At 47.0% G+C, this 22,309-nt stretch overlaps 1 protein-coding gene across 3 annotated transcripts in view; it reads right to left on the reverse strand.

Moving 5' to 3' along the window:
- Positions 1-22,309, reverse strand: part of LOC115108762 (low-density lipoprotein receptor-related protein 2-like) — a 57,570-nt gene that overhangs the window by 12,049 nt on the left and 23,212 nt on the right. For 2 of the 3 annotated variants that reach the window (XM_029633386.2, XM_029633379.2), the window contains exons 16-52: positions 22,020-22,145; positions 21,582-21,712; positions 21,145-21,282; positions 20,749-21,033; positions 20,323-20,562; positions 20,080-20,199; positions 19,705-19,821; positions 18,010-18,390; positions 17,029-17,277; positions 16,052-16,263; positions 15,769-15,953; positions 15,430-15,658; positions 14,868-15,045; positions 14,527-14,655; positions 13,522-13,688; positions 13,282-13,425; positions 12,987-13,096; positions 12,467-12,644; positions 11,987-12,200; positions 9,770-10,009; positions 9,468-9,656; positions 8,028-8,948; positions 7,732-7,897; positions 7,400-7,558; positions 7,014-7,303; positions 6,581-6,781; positions 5,683-5,925; positions 5,421-5,546; positions 5,093-5,212; positions 4,445-4,576; positions 2,757-2,958; positions 2,300-2,595; positions 1,482-2,148; positions 1,198-1,368; positions 882-1,105; positions 490-667; positions 169-365 (exon numbers count right to left, since the gene is read on the reverse strand). In XM_029633386.2, the coding sequence (XP_029489246.1) occupies positions 169-365; positions 490-667; positions 882-1,105; positions 1,198-1,368; positions 1,482-2,148; positions 2,300-2,595; positions 2,757-2,958; positions 4,445-4,576; positions 5,093-5,212; positions 5,421-5,546; positions 5,683-5,925; positions 6,581-6,781; positions 7,014-7,303; positions 7,400-7,558; positions 7,732-7,897; positions 8,028-8,948; positions 9,468-9,656; positions 9,770-10,009; positions 11,987-12,200; positions 12,467-12,644; positions 12,987-13,096; positions 13,282-13,425; positions 13,522-13,688; positions 14,527-14,655; positions 14,868-15,045; positions 15,430-15,658; positions 15,769-15,953; positions 16,052-16,263; positions 17,029-17,277; positions 18,010-18,390; positions 19,705-19,821; positions 20,080-20,199; positions 20,323-20,562; positions 20,749-21,033; positions 21,145-21,282; positions 21,582-21,712; positions 22,020-22,145 (8,255 nt within the window). Of the gene's footprint in view, positions 1-168; positions 366-489; positions 668-881; positions 1,106-1,197; positions 1,369-1,481; positions 2,149-2,299; positions 2,596-2,756; positions 2,959-4,444; positions 4,577-5,092; positions 5,213-5,420; positions 5,547-5,682; positions 5,926-6,170; positions 6,210-6,325; positions 6,353-6,580; positions 6,782-7,013; positions 7,304-7,399; positions 7,559-7,731; positions 7,898-8,027; positions 8,949-9,467; positions 9,657-9,769; positions 10,010-11,986; positions 12,201-12,466; positions 12,645-12,986; positions 13,097-13,281; positions 13,426-13,521; positions 13,689-14,526; positions 14,656-14,867; positions 15,046-15,429; positions 15,659-15,768; positions 15,954-16,051; positions 16,264-17,028; positions 17,278-18,009; positions 18,391-19,704; positions 19,822-20,079; positions 20,200-20,322; positions 20,563-20,748; positions 21,034-21,144; positions 21,283-21,581; positions 21,713-22,019; positions 22,146-22,309 lie in introns of all 3 variants that reach the window. The other variant, XM_065012554.1, reaches the window with a different exon arrangement.

Genomic DNA, 22,309 nt, shown 5'->3' on the forward strand with positions numbered 1-22,309 from the left:
CCTCCACTGAAGTACATTCACACACGGCTGCTATTGAACAACATCGGTCACAAGGTTATGGGAAATCAACAGGTTAAAAACAGTGTAATCAAACAATTACAAAGAATGTTTCCTACGAGCTCAGAGTGTTCTCCGGAAACAAAAATGACAGCGCTAAATGCCACCCACCACACAGCACAGGATCTTCATCAGAGCCATCATGGCAGTCTTGGTTGCTGTTGCACAGGAAGTGGGGGCTGGTGCAGTTTCCATCATTGCACTGAAACTGGCCCAGTGGGCAGTGGCGACTGGGGCAGGTGGAGGGCTCATCGGAGCCGTCTCTGCAGTCCCTCTGGCCGTCACACTTCCACCAGATGGGGATGCAGCTGTGGAGGGGAGGAGGGACAATACTGTTCAGGGCTCACCAATGCCTCAATTATAGCACAGGACATGTGATACGAAGCGAACAAGTGCATAGTAGTACAACTCTTAAGATGAACTCCCACTCACCGCTCATTATCCGCACATCTGTACTGGGTGCTGGTGCACATGGGCAGACAGCGAGCCACGCCCCCCAGCTGTTCATTCTGGAAGTGGTCGGGGCATTCACAGGTGTGACCCCGCCCCCCGTCACGGAGCAGACACAGGTGGGAGCAGCCTCCATTGTTCACTGCACATGGGTTGTTCACTGGGGAGAGAGGGGGTCAGAGAATCAGCGCAATCACATTCAGTACATCTGAGCAAACACAGGCACGGCATTGTCTTAACGTAAACACTTGAATGGACCTAACGGGCAGGAAACTTCAGGATAAGGAAGTGATAGCAACCTGAGTGTTGAGGAAGGGATGTTGATACAGGAGAAGAGGATACTCATGATTACTGTCTCCTAGACTGAGACTGACCTATGGGCTGCCTATAGGGATGGCACACGTGGATGTCGAAGGGTCTGTGTGTGGTGTTGGCAAGAGATTGGCGGCCGGATCCGTCGTATTTGTTGCCTTTCTCCACTGTGTGGGTGTTCCAGTCAGTCCAGTACACAGTCTCCTCAAACACAGTCAGAGCAAATGGGTGGGACAGTGTCCCATCATACACAGTGTGTCTGTGATGTCCCTCCAGGTCTGAGAACCTGAGGAGAAGAGGAAGAGTAGGATTACAGGAGGCATTTAGGCATTTAGGAAACAAAGCAAGACTCTATGGCAATTAGAAGCATGGTCTTACTCAATGTAGTTGAGATGTGCATCTGACCAGTAGAGCTTGTCATTGCTGTAGTCAATGGTGACCCCATTGGGCCACTCGATCTTAGTGGTGATGATGGCTGTCTTGTTGGTGCCGTCCATTCCAACACGACCTATGAAGGCTTTGTCACCCCAATCCGTCCAGTAGACATATCTGACAGGGACCAAATCAGTTTAGGTTACTAAAGACCTTTTTTATCGAATGAATCAAGAATGAATCATACCACTTTTTCTCTGTAGAATGATTAATGGGGCAGATTTACTCACCCATATTTTGGATGCAGAACGAGCGCCCTGGGATTTTCAAAGCAGTAGGTATTATCGGCATCCACACAGTGCTCAGCCAGTTTCTTAGCAAAGCGCCCGTCCAGTTCGGACACTTTGAGACAGTCCAGGAAGCTGTCCAGCCAGTAGAGTTTCCTGCCCACCCAGTCGACCGCCAGGCCCTCCCCATAGAGCACCCCGTTCACCACCACTTCCCTGTTACTGCCGTTATAGAACATTCGCTCAATCACCCTGCGGCCCACGTCAATCCAATAGAGCCTCTTGTCCAAGCGGTCAAAGTCCATGGCCACCACGCTGGTCAGGCCCTGCAGGATGAGGGAGTAGGCCTCTCCATCCGTGGACAGGTTACGAAGATAATAGCGGTTACTGAAGATGAGGTAGGGTGTGATGTGGCTGTTCTGACGACAGCTGCGGCCATCCGGTTCCCGTAGGAACCCGGGGGCACATTTACACATGTAGGAGCCCACGTTGTTCTCACACACCTGGCTACACACAATGGGCGTCTCCGCACACTCGTTGACGTCGTCGCAGGTCTTGTTGTCGGACATGAGGCGGTAGCCGGGGCGACAGGTGCAGATGAAGCTGGTGGGCGTGTCAGTGCAGTTGTGGTCGCAGTGGTGCATGGAGGGGTTGGTGCATTCATTTATACCTGCATCCAGGACAAGACAGAACAGGCTTTAGAGGAGATTGACTATAAATTCAACACCACACTGCTCTGTTGTGATACTAAATACTTTATTGGCCTTGTATTTATATTTAAATCAATTTGTTTTACTGCTTTTAAGATATCATGCACTCACCACAGCCCTTCTCGTCACTGTTGTCTGAGCAGTCGTCGGTCCGGTCACACACGTTAAAGAGAGGGACACAGTGTCCGTTGTCACACCTGAACTGCCCGGGGGGGCACGTGGGCGGTGGCGTGCGGCACAGGTGGTCTAGTTCATCCGACTCGTCCCCGCAGTCGTTGTCCCCGTCACAGATGAAGCTGTGTGACACACAGCGTCCGTTTTGACAGGTGAACTGTTGCTGCTGACACGGCTGGTAGGTGCAGCCCTGCTCGTCACTGCTGTCACCGCAGTCATTCCTCCGGTCACACCTGCCACCAAACACATCAGTCACTCAGTGTGCTTCCCTGTACACCAGGTGGTGCTGCTGTCCAGTCCCAAAATGTACACCGTAGTCTCAGCCTCTACAAAGCAATGATGCATTCATGAGGAAATCTGAAACATGTCATGTTTATGTCCGAGTCTGTCAAACCTGTAGGAGCTGCGTATGCAGAGGCCGTTGCTGCAGGTGAACTCGTTGACGCCACACGATCTGCGGGTGCAGTTCTGATGCTCGTCCAACCCGTCAGCGCAGTCCGCATCGCCGTCACACACCCAATCACGAGAGATGCACTTCCTCTGCGGCCCTTGGTTGTTCACACAGGTAAACTCCAAGGCAGAGCATGTGCGGTCAGCTAAAAAAAAACACAGAGGGGCAGGAAAATGACACCAAATCAGAGAAGTTACGTGATGACGAAGACTCCGAGACTGGACCTAACATTTCCCGCGTTCCAAACATTCCTAAGTGTATTTCAGGACCTCTAGCCGTGACTTCGGTTTCCTATCCATCTAATGTGATTGAGCCCCATTGTTTGAAGTGAGACTCCTGCCGAGGCCCGTGGTGCGCTGAAGCCATGCGCTCCAGGCTCCTTATTGTCAGAGCCCACATTCGAGAGGAATGACATAAGAGTCTAGATCCACCCTGAGCCAGGATTCTGAGACAGGCACAAAGTAACGAGTGACGCAGGGGAAATCAGGAATGTGAGCTCCTTGGAGACATTCAACAGGAGCCGGTATCCACCCCCACACCCCCAGCATGCATCCTGATCCATCAGTGTCTGACGGAGAGGAATACACTAGTGGTGCGCGGGTCAGCTGTTTGTTCCCCCCGCAATTGCGTCAACTTGTCTATAATTAGATACATGCAGCTTCTCTTCTGTCATTATATGTTGCCCTAGACGACTAAATTCACCCTAGCTCACCAGAATAATGTCATAAATTGATATAATACAGTTTTCAATCTGTTAAGTTCTGTGACATCTTTACAAAGACGTTTATGGACCGGGGAGAACTTGCAGAATGTCCAAATGACATCAGTTTGACCGGTTGTAAGGAAATATAAAGCTGTGAAAACAGACCCCACACCTTTCTGATAAGATTTCAGTTCGGCTTGGATGCATATCTTATGCGCTTGAAATACTATCCGCTTTTATGATGCCGATAAAGATAGCACCTCTACAGAAGGTATCTAACTGCACATTCACATTCTCTCAAGATAAAAGGAAGAAAACTTCTCCTGTTCCCAGAGTCAAAATTTGGTGTATAACCTTACTGTAAAAAAAAAAAAAAAAAAAGCTTAATTCTGCAAGAGTTAATATTAAGTCTATATGAGAGGTTATAGACCTCCGTTTTGTGACTGTTGAATATGTACAGCGCCTTACAATCGTCACACATGACGGCACCGCCACCATCCTCTTTTACCACGTCGCCAAATCTTCCCCAGACATGACTTTTCTGGCCCTCCCTTCTCTTTATTTTCAACTCTCCATTTCGCAGCTTTTCTCTTATTGAATTATTCTCTGACATTGTTCCTTTTGCCTCCGTGGATGACGTTAAAGCATTTGGCGTTAAGGCCCTGTAGGCCCTAAAGCTTAGGCCTACTCACTAATGCCAGATAGAAAAACCTTAATGCAGCCCATAGATATAAAATGCACGAGAATGATACATCTATGGATTCTTTAGTTTTTTAAAGCTATTGTTTTCTCTTTATTCAACCCGCTCGCCACCCACCCACCCTTCAGCCACACAACATTTAATGACCCTTAATCCACCCACCCGCGTATATAACCGCGGTGGACTGCAGGTTATAAGTCAACCCGCGCATCACTAAAATACACTCACCACAGTTGTGTCTCTGGTCCTCATCACTCATGTCTCCGCAGTCATTGTCCCCATCGCAGATCCAGGAAGAGGTGATGCACCTGCCGCCATCACAGCGGAACTGGTCGGCGTTGCAGGTTCTCACCAGGGTGGCTGGAGAGAATCAAAGGTCATAGACATCAATACAAACCATGCATGAATGAATTAGAACTAGAATATTATTGTGCTTAATACAAATATAAGTCGGTTACTTAAAACACCCAGTAAATGTCTTAACTGATGTCAACTAATAAAGACAGGTCATGCATATCTGAACCCGAAATGAAACAGGTGAAACTATCAAAGTAGTCACGGCATCTCCTCCACATTCCAATCTATGGTGATCGATAGAAACACAAGATAACGGGAGGCTGTGTAATTACCCTGGGACAGAAGGAAGAGGAGAGAGGAGAGAGGAAAGAGGAGAGGCTGTGTTGGTCAGAGGAGACTGGTGGGTGTCAGTAGGGAGGAATGTGGCAGACAATGGGAGGCCTGACTGACTGACTGACCACACCACTGACAAAGGCACACACTACGGACACATCAGCAACAGCACAAGCACGCGCGCGCCCACGCCCACGCCCACGCCAACGCACAGTATGGTGAGGGAAGGAGAGCTGTGGTACTTACTGCAGGAGGAGGGCTCATCAGAGCCGTCAGCACAGTCTGTACCCCCATCACAGTACCACTGGGCTGGGATACAGCGGCCATTGGAGCAGTGGAACTCATTCTGGGCACACGTGGAAGTGGCTGGAAGCGGGAAAAAGACATTTAGGGGTCACTCTCCTCTCAAACCCCATTTAGAAAGCATATGAAATGGCACCATATTCCCTATATTAGGCACTTACATTTTACATTTGACATTTGAGTCATTTAGCTGACGCTCTTATCCAGTGCACACATTTTCACACTTCCTTTGACACACCCTAACTGTACAGATCAGGCCTGGGGGACTCACCGCAGTGTACAGGGCTCTCGTCACTCATGTCCCCACAGTCATTGTCCCCGTCACACAGGTAGGAGCGGGGGATGCAGATGTTGGTGGATGCACACTTGGTGTGTTCTGGCGGACATGTTCGCTCCGCTGAGATACATGACAAGAAGAGGATTGGTGTTACCATCTCGTGTCACACAGAAAAATCAATTATTTCACCACACTTGAAACGTCTCCAATTTTTATGGACCGATATTTGAACTTTCGATCTACTGTGTAGACTTACGGCAGTTTTGTTCGTCTGAAGTGCCATTGTCAAAGCAGTTGTTGATGCCGTTGCAGACGTAGTCCTTAGCGATGCAGCGTCCGTTGTTGCAGGGGAACTCAGTGTTGGGGTCGCACGACCTGAACAGGCAGCTTACCTCATCACTGTTGTCGCCGCAGTCGTTGTAGTGGTCGCAGCGGTAGTGGTAGGGCACACAGCGACCGTTCCCACATGTGAACACAGTGGGCTCGCAAGTGTGGAAGGCTGCCAATCGAATAACCAAAAACACCATAATCAGAGATCTAGCCAATGGACAGGGAGACAAGGGGCTGTAGGTCTCAAGCATCTTAGAGTAAGAGTGCTGATTTAAGATCAGCGTTGCCTTTTAGATCACAACTAATCAGATTACATGGACAGGGGGAACCTGATCTTAGATCAGTACTACTCTGAGACGATTGATACATACGGGCCCAGGTGAAGATGAGCAGGTGTACACGATGGAGATTTACCTGACAAGGCAATAAATGCTGCTGCCATTTGAACTTGGACTGCATGCAAGATATAAGATAAGTACATGAATGTATTAGTTCAGGATGGGGTTAGTAGAAGAAGACAAGCATCACTAAATAGCTACGTTAGATTAGTGATTTGCAAGCATACACACCAAAAGGTTGGAAATCATTCTTGGATCCTGAAAAATAGTTGTGGCAGGTAGAAACAGAAATCTGGTTAGAGGCAGCATTTTAGAGACGGTTGAGAGAAGGACAGAACAGGTACTGGGATAAATCCTTCAGTCAGCTGTAATCACAATCACATTCAAGACAAATCAACAAAGATATTAAAGGAAGATATTTCTAGATAGACAAGACAAACAACATTCAACAAAACAGGCACGACGTGGGGCCACTAAGCACCATACCGCAGACTCTCTCTAGCTCGTCGCTTCCGTCCCCACAGTCATTGTCATTGTCACACTTCCACTGAGCACGGATACAGCGTCCATTCATACAGGTGAATTGGTCTGCCTGGCAGCGGGTCCCGTTGTCAGGGATACAGTGCTTGTTGTCGGCCAGGTACCACCGACCCTCTGAGGGACACTGACACTCAGCACCCTGGGGCCCTGAGGAGAGGGGCAGGGGGACAGGCATCAGATGGATGGGGTGGTATGACAGACAGGCGTAACACAGCCCAACTCACATCATCCCAAAACAACATCAAAACGATACGATGCTAGAGAAAATTTAATTTTCAAAGGAAGCTTGGTCCAACCCCCACATTTAGCTACAAAGCTACAAAGCTACAGCTTTCAATCAGGAAACTCGAGGGTTAAAGTAGGGCCTAACTGCTAGTACCTGGGGTACAGATGTGACTGCAGCCTCCGTTGAACTGTTGACAAGGGCTGTTGCACTGTTGCTGCTTGTTGCTGGCCAGCACATGGACATCCATGGGCCTGGATGGAAGGTTCTGGGTCATCACCCTCTGGTCAGACCCATCGTGCTTGTTAGCCCGGTAGATACTGCGTGTGTTCCAGTCAGTCCAGTAGATGTACTGGCCATACATGGTCATGGCGAATGGGTAAATGGCTGTGCTGACGATGACCTCCCGATTGGCCCCAGCGAGCGAGCAGCGCTCAATCTTCTGTCTGATAACCAAAACCAGCATATATCATTATCATCAATACAATCTGACAATGATTGATTTGTGAGATGAATGTAGAATTATTATAAGAGGGTCTTACAGGCTGGCATCTGCCCAGTACAGTCTCTGCTCTTCATAGTCCAGGGTTAGTCCATTGGGCCACACTAGACTGCTGTTTACAATCTCTGTCCTGAAGTTCCCTCCCAAAGTAGCACGTTCAATCTTTGCATTGGTCCCCCAGTCTGTCCAGTACATATACCTGTATAACATGGAAATAGAATAGATTCCCCATTTCTTTTTAAATCAATGACGGTACAGTGTACATTCAACGCATGCTGAATATCTATTGAAGATACTGAGTGAGAGCTCTTGTTATCATTACAGAAGGAGTGAAACGGTATCAGCATTCTTGGCATTTCTGGCCAGTCTTACCCCCTGCAGGGATCCAGCATGATGGCTCTAGGTCGGGGCACACGGGCGATGATGGATCTCTGCGTCCCGTCCAATGCCATGGAGCTGATAGTCTGGTTGATGTAGTCACTGTAGTAAATCCTTTTGTTGATCCAGTCATAGGCAATACCATCAGGAGCTCCTAGATCTGCATGGACACAGAACACACCACGTAGAAAAGTATTGCAATAAGCAAATAGCCCAAAAAAGCTGGAACCAGATGATTACAGTATGATGTTGCAATGTAATGGAACAAATCCAGTTGTTAGGTGTCTTACCAGAAGCCACCACTACTGGAGGCGAGGTGGGAGAGGACAGACTGATGTAGCTAATCTTGCTGCTCCCAGCCCCTGAGCTCTGGGTGAAGTAGATCCTATTGTCTGTGCGGTCAAAGTCCAGGGCCACGGATGTGCGGGCCACGTTGACCACAGGGAAGGGCAGTGCGTGGTCGTCCGGGTCCAGACGCAGACTCCGCACCGTGCTCTCTGTCGTATAGATGAGGTAATCATCCCGCGACACCACACAGCCCGCGTTGTCCGCCCCCAGGTTCCCAAAGGCACAGCCACACTTCTTGCTCTGGCTCCCGGGGAGGGCGAAGCAGAAGTGGGCACAGCCCCCGTTGGTCTGCAGGCAGGGGTTGTTGTTGAGCTGCTGGGCCGAGCTGGGCTGGGTGCGCTGGTCGTAGATGGTCACGTCTCTCAGCATGTTGATGTTGTCTCTGATGACTGTAGGCTGCTCTGTACTGCCAGGCTCCTTACTGGCCTGGAACACCTTCTTCAGGTTCCTGTCCACCCAGATGATGCTAGTCTCAAACACAGTGATGCCATAGGGAGTCGGGTAGCGGCTCCCGTACCGGACTATCTCTGTCTCTCCCCCCTGAGGGTTGACCCGGGCTATCATATCCAGAGAGTCATCCACCCAGTAGACATATCCAGTCTGGTAGTCCAGAGCTAGACCTCGCGGGGTTATAATCCCAGACGACACCAGCACAGTGCGGTTGGTCCCGTCCAGCAGAGCTCGCTCAATCTTGGGGTTCTGTCCGTAATCTGCCCAGAACAGGTATCTGTTTTTAGGGTCCACCACGATGTGGCGTGGCATGTCCACTTGAGTCTTCAACAGCACACGTCGGAAAGTTGTGTTTAAGCGCAGAACCTCCACATAGGTCTCCGTCAGGAAAGCATTCGTGAAATAAAGGTTCCCTGAAAAGCACAGCCAAGTTGATATATATAAGTAAAAGGGCAATGGAGATTAGATTATCTAGGAAGAGCCTCCGGTAATGCAGATCGTATTGAGTGGTTGTGTAAGGACAGAGTAAGTCCGCTAATTTGAATAGTCACCTGGGGCTGGTTTCCTAGACCCAGATTAAGCCTATTCCTGGACTACATTGCACTTTCAATGAGAGATTTTCCATTTTAGTCCAGAAATGTAATCTGTGTCTAGGAAACCAGCCTCGGATTAGTGTACCCATAAACAGAATAATTATTGGCCACACTTCCAAGATCTTCAGCACTCTCCAGTCCAGTCCTCACTTCTTTCTATTCACCTGACTGAAAATAATCCAGCCTGCTTTCTGGGAGTCAGACCCTGTGTTAAAGCCTCTTACACAGTATCCCTGGATGCCTACTGTTGGCCGACCTTTACTTTCTCTACCTGCTGGCATCATTTAAACACTTTCCAATTGAGCTCTCTGAACACGAAATCCAAAGCGGATGCCCTACCTGCAGCCCAGTCCACAGCGATGCCTCGTATCCCGTTGCGGCCGATTCCAGATGTGACCACGCTGCGGAACCCTGCTCCATCGGGCTTGATCCGGCGGATCCCGTTCTGAGACGTCACAGTGCTGCTGAAGTCACACCAGTAGAGGAACCCCGAGGGCATGTGGACATCCACATGTAGAGCATTACGTCCTACGCGACACAACCAGAGAGGTTAAACATAAACATCGGCATTGACGTTGTATTGTTTTTCCCTCTCCTAACGAAAAGACTGAACAACACATTTACATCTGAACAACACCCACCTCTCCCAGCCACTGGCACCATGGCCTCGGAGTGGTCAGCCCCCTCCAGACTGAAGCCTTTGAGGGCAGACAGCATGGAGATGACCACGTAGGACTGGTATGGAGCACAGGTGCTGTTGTCAACGCTGAGCTTGAAGCCAGTAGCACAGGCACAGGTATACAGGCCTCCGGGCCGCGGTAGACACAGGTGCTCACACGCACCCCTGTTGTTGCTGCAACCGTTGGAGGTACCAGCCGAGACTACAGAGGCAGACCACATGGTGGATTAGGACATGGCATTCATATAAAATGGGAGTCTGCACACATAGAACTACAAATGCATTAACATTTCTAAACGTTCTAGGTCAAGGACAACAAGGGTAGTCAGGAACTTTTCAATATCAGGCTAAACTATGTTACAAATTACAATCCTGGAACTGAGATAACCTCATTTCTGAGCCGTCACTGGAAGGAACTGGTGCAAACACCATTTTGATACATCGTTGCCAAATCAGGCTCAAGGGTTGATCTATTCCCAGAAACTATGTCACTTACAGTATCCCCAGCAAACCGGGAACATTCCCAGAACATTCGCTTAGATTCCCAGTTTAAGTTAAGAGTTGTATCCATCATTAGGGTGATAACATCCCAAAAACATTCAGATACTGTTTTTGATAACAAAATTTTTATTTTCTTCAACACATTTTCCAAATGAAATATCCTTGGAATGTTCTCCTAGCATTCACTAAAATGTTGTGCACAACGTCTGTAACAAACACCACAGAACATTCCTCAAATGTAATAATGTTCCAGTAATGTTTTGGTTCCGTGAAAGTTTCCTGAACATTTGCTAAGTTGCAGTAAATGTTCTCATAACACAAAAACTGTCCAGTCGTGCTGATGTTTATACAACGTTTGTATAAAACATTCGCCTGATGTTGCAAGAATGTTCCCAGAACACATTGCGTCTGTTCTTTAAAAGGTTCACCGAATGTTTCATTAAGTTGTGGGAACAGTCTCGTGGGAACTTTGTAGGGACATCACATAAGATATGTTCCCAAAACACCAAAAACGGTACAGTTGTGTGGATGATTATACAATGTTTCTTTTAGGGTGCAAAAAACATTCACCTGATATTACAAGAACGTTCCCAGAACACATTTAGTCTGCACTTTAAAGGTTCCCAGAATGTTTTATAAGGTTGTGGGAGCAGTCTGGTGGGAATATTGTGGGGACATCACAAAAGATGTGTTCCTAAAACACAAAAACTGTCCAGTTGTGCAGATGATTATACAATGTCTCTTTTAGGGTACAAAAAACATGTACCTAATGTTGCAAGAATATTCCCAGAACATATTTTTATGTTCTTTATACGTTCCTATAACTTTTATTTAGGTTGTGGGAACATAGTGGGGATATGACAAGAGGTTCCCAAAACACTTAAACGGTCCAGTTGTGGTGATATTCAGATAATGTTTGTATCAGGGTGAACAACACATTCCTTTGATGTTGCAAGAATGTTAACAAAACAGGCTTTCTGAGTTCTTTAAAAATGTTTCTAGAACATTTAATTAGGTTGTGGGAACAGAGTGGGTACATTAGAAGAGGTAGATTCCCAGAACACAAAATATGCTCAGTTCCCACCAGACTATTCCCGCAACCTAATAAAATATTCTGGGAACCTTCAAAGAACAGACTAAATGAGTTCTGGGAAAAAAATTCTAACATCAGGTGAATGTTTTTCGCAGTGTAAAAGAAACAATTTGGCATCATCTGCACAACTGAAATGTTTTTGTCGTTCCCATAACATTTGCCACAACCTAACAAATGTTATGGGAACTTTCACAGAACCAATTTTGTTTTGCTGTGTCCGCTCTGTTTTAGGGGACAAACGAACACTGCTTGTTCCATACACAATGCCCAGTGTTCCTTATAAGGGAAGAGTAACTGGCCATCTAATGCTCCCCTCCATCTCCCACATAATTACCCAACAACTATCAAAAAGACCAAAGCAATGCCATAATTCAGCAATTCTATATCTTTACCAAAAAAAGTATAACGGACAAAATATGTATGTATGCATACTGATTAAACACTCAACAAAATACATTGAAAAAACTGGTAATCTTGATGCTTCCAACAAGTTCATGTATCTTAATAAACAAACGTTTCGGTCTCAATCAATGGAGTGGGGTTCATATTTGTTTGGCTGTACCATAATGTCCCTCAGATACTCACTCTCCCTGTAGTGCACCTTCAGTACTCTCAGTCCAGACACGTTGTCCCGCAGCACCACCTTGTTAGCCCCGGTGGCCTTGTCCACTCGCTCTATCACCTCAAAGTCCCGGTCGGTGAAGTAGAGGAAGCGCTCGTGAACAGCGACGCCCCAGGGATGGGACAAGCCTGTCACTATTGTGATGCGATTGGTCCCGTCTGGGTCACCACGCTCAATCTGTGGTGTTTCAATAACATCAAGACTGCCCTTAATACCAGATGTAACATGTCAAATATATGCATAAGAAGCAATGAGTTGGACTACGTGAGGGTATTTTCTTAGAATCAGCCACATATGAATCATAGAGACCATAGAGCACCCTATTCCCTATATAGTGCACTTCAATTGGCCAGAGCCCTATGGGCCCTGGTCAAAAGAGGTGAAATATATGGGGTGGCATTTGAGACGCAGGCATAGTGGTTGAGGGAGAGATGACGACCCACCATTCCGGTGCCTGTGACAGCCCAGTACAGCTTGTTCTCTCGTATGTCCACAGTGATGAACTCCACATGATCCAGGTTGTTGGTGAACAGGGTGACAGGGTTGGAGCCGTCCATGTCTGCGGCCGCCACCTTGGCAGGGATGCCACTCTCTGTGCCCTGGTCTGTCCAGTACAGTTTCCTAACAGAGAGAGAGAGACACGGCTATGAATACAGCCCCTCGGCATCTCCATCACCTCATGTGAGAACATCTACGACCGATTCAATCAAAGCCCACGTGTGAGATTCAGAGAGAAGAAATCGGTACGTCTTAATCGTGCCAATACACATTTGATATGCTGACGGTGAATAGTTGATATGTACACTTTTTGCCTGGTGGTGGCTTGTTGGAGTGTGTAGTGTTGTGTTGTGTACAGTAACAGTGCCAGGTCTCTCTCTGGGGGTGGAGCAGATGGCATTCAGGCAGGCTGAAGGGGGTGAGGGACTGTGGGGATGAGCCAAAGCAGTGTTAAATGGGGCTTACCCACGTGCCGGGTCCACAGCAATGCCAACCGGAGAGCCTGCGCCAGTCGGGGAGCCATTATTGGTGATTAGAGTCTTTCTGTACTGCACCTCCCCGCTCAGCCTCAAAACCTGACAAAACACACACACGTACAGATCAGATGTATCCCCCAACAGAGGGGAAAACCAAACAAAGATAACTACTTTATTTTCGAAATACAATGTTCACTGTCAGTAGTGCACCACTCGTTTTCAGAAATAACTTCATTGTTATTATTATACAGGAGCATAGAGACGGGGGGAATGTTTCAGCTCACCTCAATCGACTGGGTGGCTGGGTTGGTGTAGTACAGGTTCTCTGTCATCCAGTCCAGGGCCAGGCCCACAGGGGAACCCAGGATGGCTGCCGGGGCAAACTCTGTCCTGTTGGTACCGTCCGACTTCACCCTGTGGATCTCACCCTACAGAGGAGAAAGAGACATGGTTGGTCAGAGCCTAGGGACAGCAGAGTAGTATCACTTCAGGTCTCTGTTGGTGTGGACGGTGCGAACACGTACCGGGTGCTCTACCCAATAGATGGTCCGCTCAATGTCGTCAAAGTCCACATCATATCCATTCTGAAGTCCCGCAACTGGGACCATGGCGTCGTTGCTCTTGTCGTCCGGGTTCAAGGACATGCCGTAGATGACACTGTCTCTCACCACCACCAAGAAAGGATCCTCAACTGCAGGAAAACACAAGTATTCATCACCAAAAACATGGTGGCTCTGAATGGACATACATGTATAGCCTATTGGACATATAGCCTATTGGACATATAGCCTATTAGACATATAGCCTATTGGACATATAGCCTATTGGACATATAGCCTATTGGACATATAGCCTATTGGACATATAGCCTATTGGACATATAGCCTATTGGACACTGATTTCGTTTTTAAAAACAGGTAAAATAACAGTATGTTAAAAAAAGGTTGAAAAGGAAGGGGGTTCAGAAGGTCTGGTGTAAGCATATTCCACAGTATGATTTGCTTTGTCATCAGAGATTAGAATCAATAGATAGCTCGGAGGACATTTTCATTCTTGGGTAATCATCACCTCTCAGGGGTGAATGCGTTCTGCATGGTTAGAAAAAGCTCAAGCCCTGAGATGGGTTACGCTGTTGACCTAAACACGACCCTGTAGACTTCACATTAAAGGTCCCTTGTCTTATTGAAACCCTAGTCACACTTTAATGATCCTCAATATTTACCTCTGGAAAGGGATTTTACAACAGAATTTAAATGAGATACTGTTGACAAGTCCTTAGCCTCTAAAATATGAGTCCGGCGTTCTAGATTTCTTCTTTTACCGACTGAGAGCTGGATATGCCCAAATAAATATGTTTGCAAAACAGCAGCTCTCTGTTTGTAGGTTTTAAGCATTCGTATCAATACCTACCATGAATAAATACTTTATGCGTTATGAGAATTACAATATATCTGTTCTATCTGACCTCACTTCCTTTTTAATGAAACTGTGAGTGAGGAGTGTTTCTCTCAGGTTGGCATGGAGCCTACCTCTGGCACAGGTGAAATTGTCTGCAGTCAGGGTCCAGCCTGAGGGACAGGCGCAGGAGTAGTAGCTGGGCCCAATGGCCGAGAGCAGGCAGATATGAGTACAGAGCCTCCTCAAGCAGTGGTTTTCACCTGCACACAGATCCAATAACACACACAAACAAGACAAAAATCAACAGTGTTCAGTATCCTCTTTGTTCGTTCAGAAATGTCATTTAAAATACAATGGCAATAGTGTACGGTGCCAATACTAGCTTACGATATCACCATGTCTAAGATGTATTTTTAATTGGCCTACCATGTGTCCTAGAATGTTATTGATCAGTGGTGGGTCCCTGTCCTACCTGCAGGCTGCCTGGCCGGGTGTACCGCCACCAGGCCCATGGGCTGAGGGAGGTTGTAGAGCATCACTGTCTGGTTCTCCCCGTGCCACTTATGGGCTCGGATCACACGGTTGATGTATCTGTCGGTCCAATACACAAAATCCTCAAAAATGGTAATTGCGTGGGGATGTTGCAGTACCTTTTTATTGAGAGCAGAATAAGACAAGAAGTGTATTTTATTGATATTATTCCACACAGATGGCAAATCGGTAAATGATGTTCTGTATGCAATGCTAATGTTTTCCTAGTTTAATCGATATCAATCAGGGGCGCAACTTTCACTGGCGGCGGGGGACCCCCCACATTCTGAAATTGCATTTTTTTTTGTGTGCTTTATGACCATGCCGACGCCTCTGAGCGATCAGGTAGGCTGTTTGGAGTGTTTATCCGACTGGATAAAAATAAAAATAATAACATTTAAAATATATATATATGCCCCCCACTTCTAAAACCAAAGTTGCGCCCCTGATATCAATTATATCAATGTAAATAAAAATCGACAGAAAATGCCATGTATCCTCACCAAATCGCTGGCCAGAACTTGTTTCCTGTTGTTGCCATTGTAATCACAGTAGTCAATAAAATCCAGGTAGGCATCAGCGAAGTAGAGCAGATTGTTGGGATAGTCAATGGTTAGGCCGTTGGGCCAGTACAGTTTGTTGCTTATGATGGTTGTCCTCATCTTCCCGTCCATGCTGGCCTTCTCAATGCGAGGGTTCCTCCCCCAGTCTGTCCAGAACATGAGGTGAGCACTGCACAATAGATCAACTGTTATAGTTACAGTCAATTACATTTGCATTATTGTAATTCAAACGTGTCCTCTTCTCTGCCAGTATGTATGTCCACTGTAGATGAGCCTCACCTGTCCCTTGGGTCCAGCACCAGGGCTCTGGGATTGGTCACGTTCTCACTGACCAACACAGTCCTGTGGGAGCCGTCCAGTTTGGACACCTCGATGGTCTCCAGAACATAGTCAGTCCAGTAGAGGTTCCTGCCCACCCAGTCCACTGCCAGACTCTCTGTCACTGTCACTCCACTGTCAAAAACCTGTCAAATCAAAACACAGGTTTAAGTGATTGGAGGTCATTACCCTGAGTAGAGAATGTTTGTGAGAACTGGAAAGACAGTCAGTAGTCCGTACTCACCACGGCCCTGTCAGAGCCATTTTTGTGAGCGCTCCATATTCTGTCCTGGCTGGTGTCAGACCAGTACACACGGTCAGTCACTGAGTCAAAGTCCAGGGCCACGATGTTTCGCCCATCCCGGACCAGCGAGCGGACCACATTGGGCTGAGTGGTTATGTCATCGGACACAATCTGATTTCGGCTGGCAACTAACAGGAAAGCCTGACGTGAACCTGTGAACAGAAATCATCCTCTTCTCACCTGTGCCTTCTAATTCAAATGAGACTAATCCTCAGCTATAGAACATTCTACAGAGGACTTCCCAAACTTCAAAACACGATAGACAGAGCTCCTCAGATATCCACAGCAGGGGATCAATGCAGCTTTGTTGAGAATAATGGCAAATTGAATTACAGGGCTTTTTAGCAGGATATCTGTGATGGGCTCATGTCAGGTGCACTACTCATAAACAAGCCCTTTGTTGCTGATTATCTCCTAATTACCTAAAGAGAGAGTCAGTGAGTGGCATATATGTTATTCGTGTTATCTGGGGAAATCAGAGCCGAGTGGGAAGAGAATGGAGAAGAGTGAGAGTGAGTCTGTCCGCCCGGTGGTCTGAGACCGAACACCGACTCCATTTCGATCATTCCTGTCCAGCCACTGGACGGTTTATCATGTCTGTGTGGGCCAATCAGACGTGCTGTATCTCTGTCTGTCATCTGGAAGACTGGACTTAATCCACAGACGGAAGATGCGTCTCATATTTTGAAATTAGGCCAATTATTTTTTAGAGGAAACATAATTGAATATGTTGTGGACCAAATGGACTGGTGAAATAAAATGCCTCTGTATCCAAATGTAAGTGAGTAAAAGTATAAGAGCTTAAAATTATAGTGTGGCAGATGCAAATTCCCTTCAAATACTCTACGGCTAACACACACACACACACACACACACACACACACACACACACACACACACACCATCTTGCTCCTCACCTGAGACCTTGCATGTCTGTTGGTCGGCCTCCAGGGTGTATCCATCTGAGCAGTGACAGCGGAAGGAGCCTCTCTCGTTGAAGCAGTGCTGACTACACAGCCCAGGGGGGTTACACTCATTCAGGTCATCACACGTCTTCCAGTCATTACTCAGCTGGTAACCCAGGGGACAGGTGCACTGGGCCCCAAACGGACCCTGGATGCAGCCGTGGGTACAACCAGCGTTGTTGTCTGTGCAGCTCTCCTGATCTAGGAGGGTAAAAAGAGGAGTGAGTCAATAGCTGTCATTCTTAAAAACAGACGGTAAGAAAATGAAACACTTCGATGACATACGTAGCAGGCAATGTGGATAAATGAATCAAATGTATGAAGGCAATGCATCTACTGTAGCTAGCTGCTCAACGAATCACAGTGCTGCAAATAGAGCATCAACACAGCACCCCAGAAAATATCTATAGACTTTCTATTTTGTATCAAATATTGCCATTTGTACATTCTGAAACACATTTTCTACATTTGTAACTACAGACAATCATTTAATTTTATCCTCCAATTGTGTTTTGCAACACTATACCCATATTCAGAGGGTTAGTGTGGATGGCAGGTTTGGGATGAATCAAAGCTACACGCGTGAGGTTTAACCAATGATTGAGGTTGTTCCTACCTGGCAAGGGCTCGTCTGAAAGCAGTGAGGACGGCAGGAAAGGAAAATCATAGATCACTTTTAAGTTATTACAGACCAAATCAACACATGCATGATTTGAACACAAGATTCCAAGCATAACAAAAATTCCTCACAAACATTAAAACAAACAAACATTAAAACCACTGAGACCAGGAATGCCGTGTAAAATATGTCTAGATTTCAAGTGACCAGTGAACCTAGAAAATTACAAAAAGAAAATGTTCAAAGAGTGATTTTCGTAACGACATTATTAGAATGCTGGCCCAAAAGGCAGAGAAGCAGAGATGGTGACTTACTGCAGAGCGGGGACTCGTCCGCACCATTGGGACAGTCAGGATTGTTGTCACACACCCTGCTGATGTTGACACACACACTGTGGCCCGGGCACTGCCACTGCCAGCTGGGGCAGCGGAAAGGTGGCGTGGGGCAGTCTCTCTCGTCACTCATGTCCCTACAGTCGTTGTCCCCGTCGCAGAGCCACCCGTGGTACACACAGTTGCCGTTGTCACAGCGGAACATGGAGGTGGGGCAGGTGCGGGGGGGGCAGACGTGGTGCTCGTCTGAGCCGTCCTCGCAGTCCGGGTGACCGTCACACTCCCAGGTGGAGGGGATACAGCTGCCGTCGGACTGGCACTGGAACTCACTCTCATGGTGGCACATCCCTGGGGGTCTGGTGGCTGGGCAGAGCAGAGCAGAGCAGGACAAGGCAAGGTCAGACAGTGTAGTGAAGTGTGGCAGAAGCTCAGGAGGAAGCCACAGCAGAACCTCTGTGATGACGTCACCTCATTAAGAGTAATGGTCAAACCTGCTGTGCTCCAAGACCAGCCGGTCGATCGACTCTGCATAGCAACTGATCATTCAATTTTATTGCGACTCAAAACAACGAGGTTGTATACTTAACGACAGCCATCGAATCTGTGCTCTGCATTAAAACACACCATTTCTGAAACATTTGTAACGACTCATTTTTGTTTTTGCAACATTCCCATATTCAGAGGGTTAGTGTGGATGGCAGGTTTGGGATGAATGACAGGTACACGCGTGAGGTTTTACCAATGATTTAGGTTGTTTCTACCTGTTAAGGGCTCGCGGTCGTCTGTAAGCAGTGAGAAAGGGAAGAAAGGAAATACATAAACTGGTCATCCTATACTGAACAAAAATATAACTGCAACATGCAACAATTTCAACGATACAGTTACAGTTAATATAAGGAAATCAGTCAATTTAAATAAATTCATTAGGCCCTAATCTACAGATTTCACATGACTGGGAAGGGATGCAGCCATGGGTGAGCCTGGGAGGGCATTTGCACCCACTTGGGAGCTAGGCACACCCACTGGGAAGCCAGGCTTAGCCAATCAGAATGAGTTTTTCCCCACAAAATGGCTTTATAACAGACAGAAATACTCCTCAGTTTCATCAGCTGCCGGGTGGCTGATCTCAGACGGTCCCGCAGGTAAAGAAGCGGGATGTGTAGGTCCTGGGCTGGCGTGATTACACGTGGTCTGCGATTGTGAGGCCGGTTGGACATACTGCCAAATTCTCTAAAATGACTTAGGAGGCGGCTTATGGTAGATAAATTAACATTAAATTATCTGGCAACAGCTCTGGTGGACATTCCTGCAGTCAGTGTGCCAATTGCACACACACAACTTGAGACATCTGTGGCATTGTATTGCATGACAAAACTGCACCTTTTAGAGTGGCCTTTTATTGTTTCCAGCACAAGGTGCACCTGTGTAATGATCATGCTGTTTAATCAGCTTATTGATATGCCACACCTGTCAGGTGGATGGATTGTCTTGGCAGGAGAAATGCTCGCCAATAGGGATATAAACACATTTGTGCACACATTTTTTTGTGTGTATGGAAAATGTCTGGGATATTTTATTTCAACTCATGAAACATGGGACCAACCCTTTCCATGGTGCGTTTATATTTTTGTTCAGTGTACTTTCTTGTGACTCAAAACAAAGAGGTTGATGACTTACGACAGCCAGACTCATCTGAGCGATCACTACAGTCAAAGACCCCATCACAGCGGTAGTAGGAGTTGATACACTGATGTCCATTGGAACACTTGAACTCATAGAGAGTGCAGTTGTAAACTGAAAAAAAAACAACAGCATAGTGTGCTTAGGCTGAGATACTGCAAACAGTGTGGATGGAGGATGCAGTTCAGAACATGCAAAGTCTTTGTGAATACTGTATAATACACATGTAATGAGATCAATGGCATAAGGCAATATCAAATGCGTGTGTTGATTCAGTTGACTTGAAATGATGTGCCACTTGTTGTTGGTGCTTTCTAGCTGTATTAGTTCCTAAATAGAGTACAGTGTTGAGAGGTATACAGAGACACTCACTGCAGCCCTGTTCATCAGCCCCATCCATACAGTCTCTGTCACCGTCACACACATAGCTGGGGCTTATACAGCGGTGGTCTGGGCACTGGAACTGTTCCGGGTGGCATGTACCACTGAGGTCTGCCAACACAGAGAGACCAATGGAGCTAACAGTTAGATCCCAAAAAGACACTCAACAACAGAGGAATTAGTCCGACAATAAATGTGTGGAAATAAAAGTGATCCTTGACAAGGGAGACTCACTGCAGTTGGCCTCGTCGGAGCTGTCCCCACAGTCGTTGTCTGTGTCACACATCCAGGTGTGTGGGATGCAGCGGTGGTTGGCACAGGTGAACTGGTTGGCCGGGCAGGTGCCAGGGTTCTGGGTGGGGCAGTTCCGCTCGTCACTGCCGTCGAAGCAGTCGTTGTGACCGTCGCAGTGCCAACCACTGGGCACACATTGCTGGTTGGCACAGGTGAACGCCCTGGGTGAGCAGGTGGTGTCTGAGAGAGAGCAGGAATGATTCATGAAACAGTTTTGCTTCTTGCTAACACTGTAACAAGCCATTTAAAGTATACTTACATCTAAGTATACGTATATTAAACATGATTACTAATGCCCCAATAAAGTGCCTCCAGTGACCTACTAACAGTTAGTATAGACCATTGAATCAGAACGTAATGCATTACTATGAGCTCTTCCACAGTTGGCCTCATCGCTGTTGTCGTGGCAATCGTCAACGCCGTCGCATCTGTAGTTCTGAGGGACACATTTCCCGTTGGTGCAGGAGAAGGAGTTGGCACCGCACTGCACCGTAGGGGGCTCGTTGGAAGGGTCCTCTACACACGTCTGCTGGCTGGGCGCCAGCTTCATGCCATACGGACAGCCACACACCCTCTGCGAGTCCGGCGCCGGGAAGCAGAAATGGCTGCAGTCTCCATTAGGATTAGTATTCCTATTGCAGAAGTTGGAACCTGAGAGGGGCAGTAAAAAGGATATAATTAAATGAGTACAGTGATGGCCACATAGCTATCCTCCATAACATAAACACTGCAGGCAGGGAAAGCAATGAAAGAGGTGCTCACCGGTCTGGGAGTTGTGGTTGAATGATTTGACGTGCATGATGTGGCTGATTCCCCGCCTGATGATGACCATCTCTCCCCCGTCAGTCTTGCGCACACGCACGATCCCACCCAGGCGCCAGTCAGTGAAATATGCATAACCTGGATGGGCCGAGCAGGAATGCTCATGAAAGTGAGACCCGGTGTTGAGAATATCAGGGCACGACCTACGACCTACGACATTCTGTCGCTCATCACCAGTGAACTAATGTTTGAGATGACACGGTAATTGGCAATTCTAATGATCATTAATCGAGCATGTTTGACAAGTAGTAATGACATCTTAAAGGTGAAAGCGTTTATACAATAACAAGGTAGCTTTACCTACGATTGATGGAATAGTGATGCATACCGTTCCCTATGCAAATTGAATTAATGAGAAAATGTGAAGATTTAGTCACCTCCAAAGATGGTGAGACCAAAAGGATGTGAGATCTGAGTGATGCGCTCCAGAGACAGCCTGTTCCGTCCATCAAAGTTGCTGTGCTCGATCTTATCAAAGAAGGCATCCACCCAGTACAGGCGCATGGAGCTGGGGGGGAGACAGGACCAGTGGAACAGACAGACATTATTATATACTGTTACACAAACATATTGTCAGGAGGAGGATTAGTGAAGATCATTCTGATAAGACGCTTAATTGGATCTTAGATGGGTGAACAAAAACATGATGTCAACTTATCACACATGGTGGCACGATGTTGCAATGTAGTGACAAAGTCAATCCTAAGGATCTAATTTGTTATTCATGAAATTGCTATCTGTTTTCTTGACCGAGTTTTACTGGATGAGGAAGAATGTCGTATTTTGAGGCCATTCCTCTGAGACCTTTGGCTCACCTCCAGTCGATAGCCAGGCCGTTGGGCCAGCCAAGTGTAGTGTTAACAATCGACAGGGCATGTGACCCATCACACCAGGCCCTCATAATCTTCGCTGGACGATACCAGTCGGTCCAGAAAATATACCTGTCAAATAAAACATACACATTAACCAACAATCACACTTATATGGGAAAATATGATTGTGTCTGTTTCACCTCAACCAAAGTGGACTCTGGCTTTAGGACCACTTCAAAATCTTCTATGAACTGAGAAATATAGACAGTTTATTTGAGAGCACCACTGGGTTT

The sequence above is a fragment of the Oncorhynchus nerka genome, linkage group LG3, assembly GCF_034236695.1.
Source record: "Oncorhynchus nerka isolate Pitt River linkage group LG3, Oner_Uvic_2.0, whole genome shotgun sequence".
In the NCBI taxonomy this organism is placed as follows: Eukaryota; Metazoa; Chordata; class Actinopteri; order Salmoniformes; family Salmonidae; genus Oncorhynchus; species Oncorhynchus nerka.